Here is a 14,686-nt window from a genome sequence, read left to right on the forward strand (position 1 = left end):
TAAAATGGTTGTAATGTTACTTACATTTCTCTTTGTTGTTTCTCTTTATGCGAGTCATATTTTAAGCTTAAATTTTGTAGACCCATAGATGATACTATTATCAAAGTTCTAAAACATTTTCAAAAAATTTCATGGCCATTTGCTTGAAATTTTAAACCTCTCTGTTTAAATTTGTCTAACAACTGCTTCCAACCTATGTAAAGAGTTATTAAAAAATACCAAAAAAAAATGTTGAGAGATAAGTTATAATGCATATATCAGTCCCACCAAATTTCATTGCAAAATGTAACCTATATATAGAGAGAAACGTAAAAGACAAACACCGTTAAGGATTAAGGTGAATCATTTTCAATAATTCGGGATGTAAAATGAGCCGAGAAACTGTTCAGCGGTTAAGTGCTCCGGCAAAAAAGTTTGAAGGGCGTAAAATGGACTTATTTTTCTTAAAATAATGTTGAGGTTTCAAAAGTTAGACTAAAGCGGATGTATTCGAAACAACTATATTTTAAACTAGACATAGTAAATAAAAACATGAGAGATACCTGTGTTTTGTATGCACGTAATCGAAAACAAACCCAGCAAATCTCCAGCCATGAGAGCTGCTTACCGTCTCACGGCTATGCTAGCCATGCTACCCATCCTCCTCCTGGATACCCAGCCCATGGCGGCGGCGGTTCCGTGCCTTCCAGGCCAGGCCTCGGCGCTGCTCCAGCTGCAGCGATCCTTTGACGCCACGGTCGGTGACTACTCCGCCGCGTTCCGGTCATGGGCGGCGGCCGGCACAGACTGTTGCAGCTGGGAGGGCGTCCGCTGCGGCGGCGGCGGCGACGGCCGTGTCACCTCCCTCGACTTGCGCGGCCGGGAGCTGCAAGCCGCGAGCCTCGACGCCGCGCTGTTCGGCCTCACCTCGCTGGAGTACCTTGACATCTCCAGGAACAACTTCAGCATGTCCATGCTCCCATCCACCGGGTTTGAGAAGCTCACCGAGCTCACCCACCTTGACCTCTCCGACACCAACTTCGCCGGCCGGGTACCCGCCGGCATCGGCCGCCTCACCAGACTCTCCTACCTTGACCTGTCGACGGCATTCGGTGAAGACGAGATGGACGAAGACGAAGAGAACGGTGTCATGTACTATTCCTCGGACGAAATTTCACAACTCTGGGTGCCAAGCTTGGAGACCTTGCTCACCAATCTCACCCGGCTAGAAGTGCTTCGGCTGGGCATGGTGAACTTGTCCAGCAATGGCGAACGGTGGTGCGACGCCATGGCCAGGTTCTCTCCAAATCTTCAGGTCATTAGCATGCCATACTGCTCACTGTCCGGTCCCATTTGCCGGTCACTCTCGTCCTTGCGATCACTTTCAGTGATAGAACTCCACTTCAATCAGTTGTCTGGTCCAGTTCCTGAGTTCTTGGCTGTACTCTCTAACCTTACTGTTCTTCAGCTTTCAAATAACATGTTTGAAGGGGTGTTCCCTCCAATCATCTTGCAGCATGAGAAACTAACAACTATTAACCTCACCAAAAATCTTGGGATCTCCGGAAATTTGCCTAATTTCTCTGCTGACAGTAACTTACAGAGTTTGTCTGTCAGCAAAACCAACTTCTCAGGCACAATTCCAAGTTCTATCAGCAACCTCAAATCTCTGAAGGAGCTGGATATTGGAGTTAGTGGTCTCTCTGGAGTGCTTCCATCCTCCATTGGTAAGCTGAAATCCTTATCTTTACTAGAGGTTTCTGGGTTAGAGCTAGTAGGATCCATGCCGTCATGGATCTCAAACCTGACTTCTCTTACTGTTCTCAAGTTCTTCAGTTGTGGCTTGTCCGGACCCATACCAGCTTCCATAGGGAACTTAACAAAACTGACAAAATTGGCACTGTACAATTGCCACTTTTCAGGGGAGATACCTCCACAGATCTTAACTTTGACTCATTTGCAATCCCTCCTGCTCCATTCAAACAATTTTGTCGGCACAGTGGAACTAGCCTCATACTCGAAAATGCAAAATCTTTCTGTGCTGAATCTCTCAAATAATAAACTAGTTGTGATGGATGGTGAAAATAGTTCTTCAGTAGTGTCCTACCCCAGTATTAGCTTTTTACGACTAGCATCATGCAGTATATCTAGCTTCCCTAACATCTTGCGGCATCTCCATGAGATTGCTTTTCTTGATCTTTCATATAACCAAATCCAAGGAGCAATACCTCAGTGGGCATGGAAGACCTCGACCCAAGGCTTTGCCTTGTTCAACCTATCACATAATAAGTTTACGAGTATTGGATCTCACCCTTTACTTCCTGTTTACATTGAATTCTTCGATCTCAGTTTCAACAATATTGAAGGGGCAATACCTATACCAAAAGAAGGAAGTGTCACCCTTGATTACTCCAACAACCGGTTCTCATCTCTGCCTCTCAATTTCTCTACTTACCTAACAAAAACTGTCTTTTTCAAGGCCTCCAATAATAGCATATCTGGAAACATTCCACCATCGATCTGTGACGGGATTAAGAGTTTACAACTCATTGATCTCTCTAACAACAATTTGACTGGCTTAATACCATCGTGTCTGATGGAGGATGCAGACGCACTGCAGGTGCTAAGTCTAAAGGAAAATCATCTTACCGGCGAGTTACCTGATAATATCAAGGAAGGTTGTGCATTAAGCGCATTAGATTTCAGCGGCAATTCGATTCAAGGACAGCTACCAAGATCTTTGGTTGCTTGCAGGAATCTGGAGATCCTTGACATTGGAAACAATAAAATTAGTGACTCTTTCCCATGTTGGATGAGTAAACTTCCTCAACTCCAAGTCCTGGTCCTCAAGTCTAACAGGTTCATTGGGCAGATATTGGATCCTTCTTATAGTGGTGATACTAACAACTGTCAATTTACAAAGTTGAGGATTGCAGATATAGCATCAAACAACTTCAGTGGCATGTTGCCAGAAGAGTGGTTTAAGATGCTGAAGTCCATGATGAACAGTTCTGATAACGGAACTTCGGTCATGGAAAATCAGTATTACCATGGACAGACATACCAGTTTACTGCTGCAGTCACGTACAAAGGCAATAACATGACAATTTCCAAGATCTTAACATCACTTGTGCTCATTGATGTCTCAAATAATGAATTCCAAGGTAGCATCCCTTCAAACATTGGGGAACTTACATTGCTTCACGGACTCAACATGTCTCATAACATGCTTACAGGGCCAATTCCAACTCAGTTTGGCAACTTGAACAACCTTGAGTCGTTGGACCTCTCCTCAAATAAGCTTTCTGGTGAGATCCCACAGGAGCTACCATCATTGAACTTCCTAGCAACGTTGAATTTGTCCTATAATATGTTGGCTGGAAGAATACCACAATCGTCACACTTCTCGACATTTTCCAATGCCTCTTTTGAGGGAAATATTGGGCTCTGCGGACCTCCATTGTCTAAACAATGTAGTTATCCAACTGAACCAAACATCATGACACATGCTTCCGAGAAGGAACCCATAGATGTTCTACTTTTTCTCTTCGCTGGGTTGGGATTTGGTGTCTGCTTTGGAATTACAATTTTAGTCATATGGGGAAGCAACAACAGCAAGCAGCAAACTTGAGAGGGAACCATGTTATAGAATGGCAGAATATTTTGTTAGTGACTCTTTGAGTCTTGATCACTCCAGTAACACTCAGAAGGACAAATATTAATAGTGATGCATGTATGAATGAAATAAAGAAGGACTACGATATCAGGGAATATAGTATGAGGGCTGTGGGCATTGTAATTTAGGCAACAAAGCAGACAACACCATATGCATGAAAAGATATATTTATGTTTGAGAGCTATCTGGTCTTGTTGTCTTACTGTTACATGTGCTGAAAATTTCTGCCACGTATTTTTATAAGGAATATAGTTTTCCCCAACTTGTATCAAAATAAAGCATGCAAGTGAAGTTATTAATTCATTTCCTTGTTTGCATAGTTTCTCAACTAGCCGCTCTCCTGCATTTATCAGAAACATCAGCATGACCATCCTCTTTCCCGTTTCGAAGGTATTAAGTATGGATGACATGGTCATTTTAAGTTTTTAAATCTTTTTTCTTAGTTCCATGTTCTCCTTAGTCGTTGTGACCTCCCAAAACTAATATGCCCCACATTTTTTTAATGAAGAGAGTACTACAACGAATAAAACATTTAATAGGCCAAGTAAAAAGATTTGATAAACCTTAAATCATATCCATTTGAGTTTCAAAACTAAGCATGTAAATACGTAATGTTTGTTCAAAAAACTATGCGATACTGGCATGGAAGTTAAGTGACATGTGCCCTTTATATTCTCACCTGTTTAGTTGATTATTGTTGAGAAATTTGATTTAGTGACATCCAAAGATAGTAACTTGAAATATACCAGCCAACATCTCAAGTATAGTTTAGCATAATTCAAAGAATTCAACGTCTAGTATCAACTATGTCTGTCAAGTAGAGGGCCAGATGCTATCTTACACCAGTCTACACCTGTGTCGACTGACTATACTGCATCTCGCTCCCAGGCAATTTCCCCCCGCACACACGCAGTGAATGCTAGCTTCCACCACTGCAGGCTATTCCCACTGTCTGTCCTGATTCACAATGATTTATGTGGCTAGCTAGCGCCCCATGCCTCCCTGATCCCCTGAAACTGTCATGCAGCATGTCCCACACCTGATTTATCTGTTGCAGAAGAATCGATCTGTAACAGAACATGCTGCAGTGTTCTCTGCTTTGTAAGCTCGAAGCAGAGAACATCAACAAGCTGTAAGTGCCGAGGTCCCTTATTTTGCTTTGCTGTTGCAATTTTAGATTTACATGTATATAAGTGATGCCTAAAATGTTACTTTTCTGCTAGCTTCTGGGTGTTGTAAGATGAAAAGTTGAAAAAAGAAAGGGGAAAAGATTTACAGTTCTGGAGAGGGATGTCGTAGCAGCAGAACAACTTGGATAAAAACATGAACAAGCATCTTGGCGAACTTTCATGGCATCCTCTGTGCACGTCATCTGGTGGTGTGTGGAAGAGGTGACAGACATGCGCATTGCGTCTTGAGAGGATGTGCACCACAACAAGGGCAAATCCAATTTTACCCATCAACCGCTTTTTCCAGTAAAGTGAAAAAGAAAAACCATGAAAACTAGAAGCAGGAGGAGATTGGAATTGTAAATTTCTGAATGTTAGAATTTTAGATGGTATTTTTTTGTAAACATGGGATATTTGGATATCAGTAAACAAAATTTTCCTTTATTATTCTAAAAGATCAAATACTACAGTGATATTCTACCGGGATTTGTAAAAAATACCAGCCAAGACCTCTATAAGCTCATTTTCTACAGTGAAGCTTATGAACGTCTACAAAATTATGTTGTACCCCATCCAAACAATCCATATGCGGTGTGGTGTCAATATCCGATATCATTTTGGTGGAAGATCTAGGCTCAGATATTGGGTATGTGCTCAAATGTTTGATGCAGAAGGCTCGATCCATTTCCTTGCCATACAGGCTACTGTCTCAGTTCATAGTACACCAAACCCATCAGATCACACCGCGACGCAATCATCATATTGATCTTCTGAGGTAACGAACCAACTATACATTCATCTACAGTGTTACAAATGTATGACAATTCCAGCCTTTCGGCTTAGCCATTTCGTCGAACAGTTGGTGGGCGAGATGAATCAGCACCACAAACTAGCTTTACGCTCGCTTAACTGGTCACAGGATCTGGATTTTGGATGAATTAGAGTTGAGTACTTACTGGAAGCTAACTGATTCGCATACGAAGAAGATGAAAAAGAAAAAAAAAATCTCACGGCAGCAAGCAAAGGATGGAAGGAACAGGACAATGAATTGATTATTACCTGGATGAACACAAGGTGGCCGGGTTAGTGATGGCGCACGGGAGGCGATTCGTCGACGAGGAGAAGAGGAAATAGGCGAGCCTCCGGCCACCGCGGCGGGGCGGCGGCGGCCGCATCTCGCCACAGCCTATTTTTAGATCCGACGGCTCACGTTTGCATTAGATGGGTTACTAGCGATGAGAATGGTATTTTTGGGGTTACGAGTAGAGTAAATTATATCGTTAGTTCCGTGTCACTCAGGTTCTCGAACTCTGAATTTATCAAAATTTATCATTTCAATTTTAAATTTTCGAAACCTCTCCGAAATCCTACGTGACACTCATGTGCTATACTACATGAACATTGAATTACTTCTTTTTTTTTTCTCTCCTCCTCCTTATCTTCTTCCTTTCCGTTCGTGTGGAAAAAACAAGAGAAGGGAAACATTTAAGGGAAGGACAAAAGAAAAATAAATTTTTAGGACCGCAATATCCATGTAGCATGCCTTATAAGTACCACGTATGATTCTAAAGGATTGTGGCAACTTAGAACCGGAATGACACATCATTTTAACAAGTTTGAGGATTAGATCAACCGGAAATGCACTTTACTCTTAAAATTATGTTTGCTACTTCCGCTGTATTCCAAAATATAATATAAAGGCTTCTAGCATTTAAATCTTATACTAAAATACAAATATTTTTAACACTGTTCATAATATTATTTATCACATCCATCATCTCCCATTTAAAATTTTTTACATCTTACCCGCATCTACCTTTTACTCCATCCATCATTTATTTATTGAAGGATACTAGACTCTTTTCTATTCGCAATCCTATTCCCTATTTTTAAAAATAAACCAAGAAAGAGTGAAGGGAATTTTGAGCCGGGCATTTCTAGCTTGCGGCCAAACCTCGTTGTCTTACATCGTTAATACGTATCTGTTTCAAAATATAATAACTTTTAGCCTTTAGAATTTATCTAAAAAATAACAATTTTTACATCCATATTTTTTCCAACTAATCACAACCCTCCACCATTCAACTCTCTTATCTTTTTCTTAACTAGGGCTGGGAAGCCCCCATTTCCATTATCAGAAATGAAGAAGTTACATTCAATTTTCTTATCTACCTCCACTTCTCATCTAATCATAACCTTCTTCCATTTAATTGTAGCTACTTCCTTAATAAACATATCTAACTCAAAAAATTCTTATATTCTATAACATAGATAATATATGCCTTAATTATTAGATCATATTTTAATTTAATGTATAAAGAAGAAATTGACAGATTTAATATAAATATTTTCATATAGTTATATTTTATATTTTTGATAGTTGAATAAAATATGTTACAGAATGTTGGTGGGGAAAGTTGAAACCAAGCGGAGAAAACCAGTGTGAGATGCAAATGTACGATGCTTTGGATAATATCACGATGTCTAAAATATATTTTTAACTATGTGTTTTATATTATAATATATATAATATAATAAATATATATATTTGTACTTTATTATAACTAGGAAGATAGCCCGCGTATTCACGCGGGCATGCATCGTGAGCAGCGTTTGAGAATGGATCATATTAATCGAATAGCCTATGCAATGTTTTGAGAGTATGTTTTCTTGACAAATATTCATCGTCTGATAATTTCTCTAACCTATATTATATATAATATTTAATTTAACTGTATAAGCAATTATATATAATCTTCATCATCATTTAAGACTTAGTTTGTTTATAAAACATGTTAAATAAATTAAGTATAAATTCAAAGAAAGTCATTTTTTTCTTTTGTTAGTTGAATGTTTTGAGTCCATTGGTGAAAACGTAAGACCTAGCTAAACTCGTTGTTTACGGGTTTTCTTTAAGGAATTGGATTTTCTTTGGACTATTCATATTTTATAGTTAGTTCTATTTTCTTAGATAGTGTATATCTAATTTAGCTACACGTGTTTGCAAAAACAACATATGATGATGCAACCTGTGTTGTTAGATCATTTCAAAATTCTTTTATGGCAATTCAAATGACATGTAAAAGGGCAGGGGTATTCCACCTCAATAATAAAATGTACGACAGTTCACTTGTAATTTTTATTTGGATACTATTGGTTTAATTTAGCTATGCATGTTTACGGAATGATGTAAAATGACATAATATATGCAGTCAATTTGTTTGAGGTATTTCGATTATATTTGGATGGTATGCAAAGCGCATGGGTTGAATGTGGCTAAATGCGATATTTTGTATATAGGAAATAAGATGTGTAACTTAAAAGTTATGGTTGTTTTAATATCTAAAATTATTGATTATTTCTCTTATATTTTAATAGCTAAATATAGGAAGGGGACATGCAATGATGTGCGCATGTGATTGGGGTGAAGAGGTGGATGGGATTTATTTTTCTAACCTTTTCTAAATAATGTAACTTAAAACCAATAATGATAGGTTTCATTATTTTCCTCATAATTTCTAAGATTATTTATGATTTTTAGGACATAATACGTGGCAGCGTAAGATTTTTTTAAAATTAGATCTAATAGTTAAAAATAATTGGTCATCGATTTAATTGAAATATTTTATAATTTTAAGACGTGACATATGGTGACTTAAGTGTGATCTAAAGGCTGTTTAATTGGTTTTATTATGTAGAATGATTTAATATGACATAATACATATTTTGATCTTTTAAATTATAATGTTCCATTGTCATTTAGTTTCCATGCAGAGTATTTTAATTTTTGTATAGTAAAATACAGCTATAATGGATCTTTAATTATTTAATTAATTGTAAATAAAAAATAGTTCAAACAAATTAAAAATCAAATATAATTTTAGATACTATAAATCGTTTAGGTACGTTGTTTTATGTTATGTTGTTAGTTAAAAAAATAGAAGAGGAGAGGAGGGGAGTAAGAAGGGAGAGAACCATAGGTAAAGCGGGAATAGGGCTAGAGATTTTTTTTCTGTAAGAGATATTCCAACAGGTCTCAATTTTGAGTTATCTATTTCTTATTTTTTAGTGATAAATATAATTTTAGATCTCTGAGAAAATATGTCAGGTGTTGTATTTTCTAATATAAGCTAAATCATGCTAATCACATGGTTTAAAAATCTATGTGAGTTTTTCTAAAAATGTATGGAGTGACCAATAGCTAGTCTCTTGCCATATAGGATCCAAAGTAATACATTTATTGTACTTGTTAAATATAGTTAATTTGGAAATTGAATTCTAAACTTTTTATTGTAAATAATCCCATGACATGCACGAATAAAAAAAATCAGCTCTATGATTTAGACAATACAGTTGTTTTAAAACTTTTATCAGAAAATATGTTTTCTATATATATAATAATTGCTTGAAAACAGGAGGGGAGGTCTCCCTCTGCATCACGTGAGGCCAGGGTGTGGTATATGGTACGTAACTACATACGTATACATAATGAGCCTTTTCTTTTGATGGCTGGAGGTGGGGTGTGGGCCTTTTCTTCTTTCCTCTTTAGATCAATCTGATTGTATATTAGTGAAAATCAACTATTAGATGTTTTGCTTTTTTCTCTAATTTGCTAGAGTAACACGTGACAAGTTAAGAGCGTTTCTAGAATGACACATGGCGGCTTGAGAGCTACTGGCCTTGAGCCAACAAATCCGACATGACGATGCAACAAATCGCCCCACGCGTGGCGGGGGAGTTTTTTTTCACGTACGGATAGGATGAAAGACACCCCGATCGAATGATGAGGAGAAAAACGGCTGAAAATGCAAAAAAAATTCAGCTGTTTGCCACGTAGATAATCCCTTAATATTATGGATCTACCGATTTAAATGGACATTAATGATTAACTTTTTTTCTAAATTTAAATTATTAGCTAGAAAAAATAGGAAGATGCACGGAGTAAGTGTACGTACGTGCCTTTGTGCGTGCATGGGTGTTAGGAGGGATTAGTCAGCGTACGTTTGTTGTGCACGGGGTGTTCGGAGGGATTAGTCATCTTTTCATCTAATCTAAATAGGAAAGAGAAAAAAAAATGGATGTGCAACTGGGAGTACGTACGTGCGTACGTTTGTTTTTTTGGCAGGAATACCTATCCACATAATTTATGTGAAGTTTTTAAATAGATCTAATGGTTGAAAATAGTGGGTCCACCAGATTAAATGAAAATCGATGGTTAGATGTTTTATTTTTCTTAGAATTTTTACAATTTATTAGAGTGCCACATGGCGGTATAAGAGTGTTTTTAGGGGTGCACGTGGCGGTTTAGGAGCGTTTGTAGGAAGTTTAATGGACTTTTAATATATAATAGATAATAGATATATACTATATTATATATATATATATATATTATTCTATTATCTTTTGACTAAATATTTTTATTAATAAAGTTATTGCTAGTTTGACATAACGATTTTGCTATATATTTGTCGACAAATTTTTCCTCAAAAATTTGACAGATGTAATTACAGTACAATCGTAGTGTAATTACACTGTAACTTGCATGTAATTACACTATAACTATAGTATAACTTGTATGTAACTTTCAAAAATCTCTCCGTAACATGTTATTTCGGTAAAATTGAGGTCATGGGAACAAATTCTTTCACATATGTGTGTGCTATGATTTGTTTTTTCCTCACCAAAACAAATCTTGTAATAGATCTAACGATTTAAAATTATGTGAAACTTACATATAAGTTACAGTGTAGTTACATGCAAGTTACAGTATAATTACACTATAATTATACTATAATTACATCTGTCAAATTTTTAAGAAAAAATTTATCGACAAATGTATAGGTAGTCCTTGACATAAATCTATCCAAAACGAAAACTAGAGGAAGTAGCGCTGAAAGCGTAATTGGACTTTCAGGCCCATGTTGGAGGCTCAATACGGGCCCGGCCCATTTGTTCGACGGCCGGACGTGTCGTCGTCTCCGACCACCACCACCACCAACCAGCGACCAACCACACCACCACACACCTGACCTGAGCTTCAGCTGCAGCAGCGGCTCTCTTGGCGTGCTCCTGCTCAGCTGAGCTCGGGTGAGCTCTTTCTACCTCCAAGATTTCCTCCTCCTACCTCCACTCCATTCGCCTCATCTCAGCTCAGCTCAGCGTCGTCTTCTTCCTTCCGCAACAACTCACGCTGAACCGGGGAGCGGGAGGAGTGAGTGAGTGGTGGTGGAGGCCATGGCGGAGGATGAGGCGGCCAGCGGCAAGAAGCTCATCTCCGCCTCCGATGTCGTAGGGCACGCGTCCAGGAAGGATTGCTGGGTCGTCATCCATGGCAAGGTCGGGCAGGGGGGCAAGAATCGAGTCGATTCGATCTCTGCTTCTTCTTTTTTTTTTTCTAGATGGAGATCTGATTTGGCTTGATTTCTTGATGAGTGGTGTATACTGGTTCTTGATTATTGAGTCTGAATTTGTAAATATTTTTTGCTTTTGTTTCAGGTGTATGATGTGACCAAGTTCTTGGAAGACCACCCTGGTGGAGAGGATGTTCTCCTGCATGCATCTGGTCAGATGAGATTCAGATTCCTCCATTCCTATCAACTGTAATGATAATGTTTGATGCTAAAACTGTGATGCTATTGAAACTATTTACGACCTTATCTGCTCATCAATTTAATTGTGATGATAAATGCTCGGATTCGTTGCTGTCAGTTAATTTTCTTCATTTTTGGTGGTCAGTTCAAGCCTGCAGTAGTAGAATTAGATTGGTTCATGTTGTTTAGTTAAGAGAAACCAATTGTATCATGCTGCTCTGATCTGAATAGATGGTTGTGTTCAACACCTAGTCAACTACCATTAGCAATTTATCATAAATCAGCCCATACAGTATTTGCTTTTGTAATGCAGCCAGTGGGCATCGATGCTGATTCATGATTTGTACCACCAGCTTCTGTTAACCTTGTATTGTGCCACGTGGAAGCCTCATAACCATAGGCATATTCAACTCCTGTTGTTCTAATTGTCTAAGAGAATTAACAAAATTAAAATAATGATAGAGCCGCTTGTTGCTTAATTCTTGCAAATATCTTGCCTTCTAAGTCATGGAATAACATGCATTTTACATCATGAAAAATCTCAGTTATTCATTACCAAACCAATATAATGATGGCTTGCTACTGTTTTCTTGGGAGACAAAACAATGCCAGGGTAATTTTAGTTTCAATATTTCTAAATACCGTACGGTCTGATTAATTTATGATAAATATGTTGTCCCAGCAGAGACCAATGCATAGAAGTTAACGCTTTTTTTACTTTTCGAATGCTGCTTTCCTCTGGACTAAATTTCTGAGCCTCACTAATCACACTAAATTTGCTATTGCAAATGTTCCCCTTGTATTGTACTGATTCCATTGTACTTGTTCCGTTTAATTGCACATACTATGTTGATATATTACTTTAACTAGATGACAAAAATAAAATGTTAACATATGGTGCGGTTCTGAAAGAAAGACATTTGGAATAGATGCAAGGTTTATTGACAAGTTTCTATTTTCTGTTGCCTCTGTATTTAATCAATTCTTGAAGCCTCTGGGGATGCCACGGAGGCATTTGAAGATGTGGGGCACAGCACATCAGCCATCAGCATGATGAACAACTACTTGATTGGAAGCATCAAGGACTATGTGCCTCCTAGCGCATCAGAGGCTACAACCGTTGGCGGCAATGATGTGCCGCCAAACTTCAGAAGGATGCCACAGAAGAAAGGACCTCCTGCTCCCAACACCTTTCTGGACTTCCTGCTCCCTCTGTTTGTGCTCGGTCTTGCCTTTGCCGCTTGGTACTACCTGACCTTCATAGCCAAGGCCTAGTAAATTTGGTGAAGGTTTGAAGTATTGAACATTTTACTGTGCCACGTCTGCTGCAGCGACACATGGAGATATATTCTGGTCAGTTCTAAGTTTTATTATGAGGTTTCTGGCTGTGAATTAGAAATGTCATCGTATTATTATTTGTTACCAAATTGTTGGCTTTGCTTCGAAGTTGGTACCACTCTTACATGTAAATTGCAATGGCTGCATCAGTAAAATGTATGGATGGGGCATTTTCCCTTACTTTCGCTATCAATGTCTCTACGTATTTGCAATGCTGTTCTCAAAGTCCCCAGTGATCCAGTTACTTTTGCCTGTACACTGAAATCACAAATTCTCAAGGATGTACTGACTACTGAGTGGCTATCTGGATAATCATGTCTAACATGGAAAGAAGCACTAATGCAAGTGAAAATAAGCAACTTTTGATGAATTTTGTGCTGTAGGATGGTATTACTGTTTTTCTATATTTCAATGCATGGATGGTTATTTGAACATATTATATATCCAAAATTTTTTGCTAGACAATATGTGAAAGAGCATCTAGCAATCTATAATACTTGATTTAAATTTTACAAAGTCTTGTAAGGGAGATTTGAAAAGAAGGTGAGACTCATTTCTCTTTCACCTATAACCAGATTGGCCATAGCTATATCAAACCAAGACATGGATTCTTCCTTAGTACACAACCATCAAAAAATTCATAATTTAAGTAGATATTAAGTTTTTTTTAACCTATCTATCATGTTTTCCTTTGTTAGTTGGAACAGTAGTAACTGCATTCAGAAACAAAGAAACTTATTATAAAATTCCCCTTGCCATTTTATTTCATAGTGACCGGCTGATGACTGATTGTTACTTGATGTACCAACGTTAGAGAACAAAACGTTAGTCTCCTGAACAAACTAAATGTCCAAACTCCAAACTAACAAACCAATCATCTCATTTCAACACAAAATCGCAATGCAATGAAATTTTCCCCAGCTGACCTTGACACGGTCATGTAAGCTTCTTTTGGTTTATAGTACATCAAGTGGCAGGGTTAGCTCAAAATATAACACCAATGCTTCCATTGCCTATTTTCTGTTCTTTTCCTAAGTAGCTGGATCCTGAACGACAGGAAAATCATATTTTATAAGTGAACCAGATTCTCCATGAATTTCATAATACCATAAGCAATCTATTATAATTCCTTCCATATCATTATCTATTATAATTCCTTCCATATCATTCAGGTCAACAGTATAAATTAGGGAGAAACATAACATATAAGAGATAGACATCTTATAGAACATTTGTTGTTCTTTTCATTAATTGCAAACTTTCAATGAAAGTATTTTCAGTACCTTATTAAATAACCTGCACATAATTAAACAACAAACTTTACATGGGGATGACACTATTAAACAAAATCTTCTTTTACATAATGATTACAAAATCATGTAGTATATATGTTTCAAATAATTTGCTTGCTTAATCTTCTAAACTGGGCATTAGCCAATGATACCTTCATGTACCACACAATGTATACCTGAAGTCCTTAACCACACCCAAAATTTCAAGAAACCACATTGATATCAAAAATGGATGGGCTCATCCCCTTGATCTACAAGGTGCTCAAGAAGAAGAAGGGCATGAGGTACTACCGCTCCCTCTCCTCCTCCTCCTCCTCCTTCTCCGGCACCGGCGGCCCACCGCGCATCGACGATGTCGTCGCCGCCGCCACGATGGCGCCACGCGATCAGAAGCTTAAGGTGGTGACCAAGGCTGGCGTCGGCGTGCAGCGCGTTGCAGCCATGGAGACGCTGCCGCGGGAGACGTTCTCGCCGCGCTTCCGTTGCGGCGGCGGCGGCGCCGTGGCGCCGGCCATTGTTGGTAGAAGCTACCTTGGTGGTAAATGAGCTGTTGGCCATTGCATCAATGCTAGCTAGACTAATTGTTAAATTCATGGCGATAGATGTTTGTGCAGTTCTAAGCAGGTAATCTTGGCTATGTGA

The 14,686-nt window shown here is 38.3% G+C and overlaps 2 protein-coding genes across 2 annotated transcripts; both read left to right on the top strand.

Moving 5' to 3' along the window:
• The first annotated feature begins 314 nt into the window (after positions 1-314).
• LOC127756864 (receptor like protein 23-like) lies at positions 315-3,841 on the top strand. Its single transcript, XM_052282248.1, has one exon. It carries the CDS (start codon positions 554-556, stop codon positions 3,608-3,610), a length of 3,057 nt encoding a protein of 1,018 aa, XP_052138208.1. The 5' UTR covers positions 315-553; the 3' UTR covers positions 3,611-3,841.
• Positions 3,842-10,816: 6,975 nt separating this feature from the next.
• On the top strand, positions 10,817-12,968 carry LOC127756513 (uncharacterized). The gene is made up of 3 exons (XM_052281855.1): positions 10,817-11,160; positions 11,320-11,386; positions 12,406-12,968. The coding sequence occupies exons 1-3, from the start codon at positions 11,059-11,061 to the stop codon at positions 12,687-12,689; spliced, it is 453 nt and encodes a 150-aa protein (XP_052137815.1). The 5' UTR covers positions 10,817-11,058; the 3' UTR covers positions 12,690-12,968.
• Positions 12,969-14,686: the final 1,718 nt, after the last annotated feature.

The sequence above is a fragment of the Oryza glaberrima genome, chromosome 12 (assembly GCF_000147395.1).
Source record: "Oryza glaberrima chromosome 12, OglaRS2, whole genome shotgun sequence".
Classification (NCBI taxonomy): Eukaryota; Viridiplantae; Streptophyta; class Magnoliopsida; order Poales; family Poaceae; genus Oryza; species Oryza glaberrima.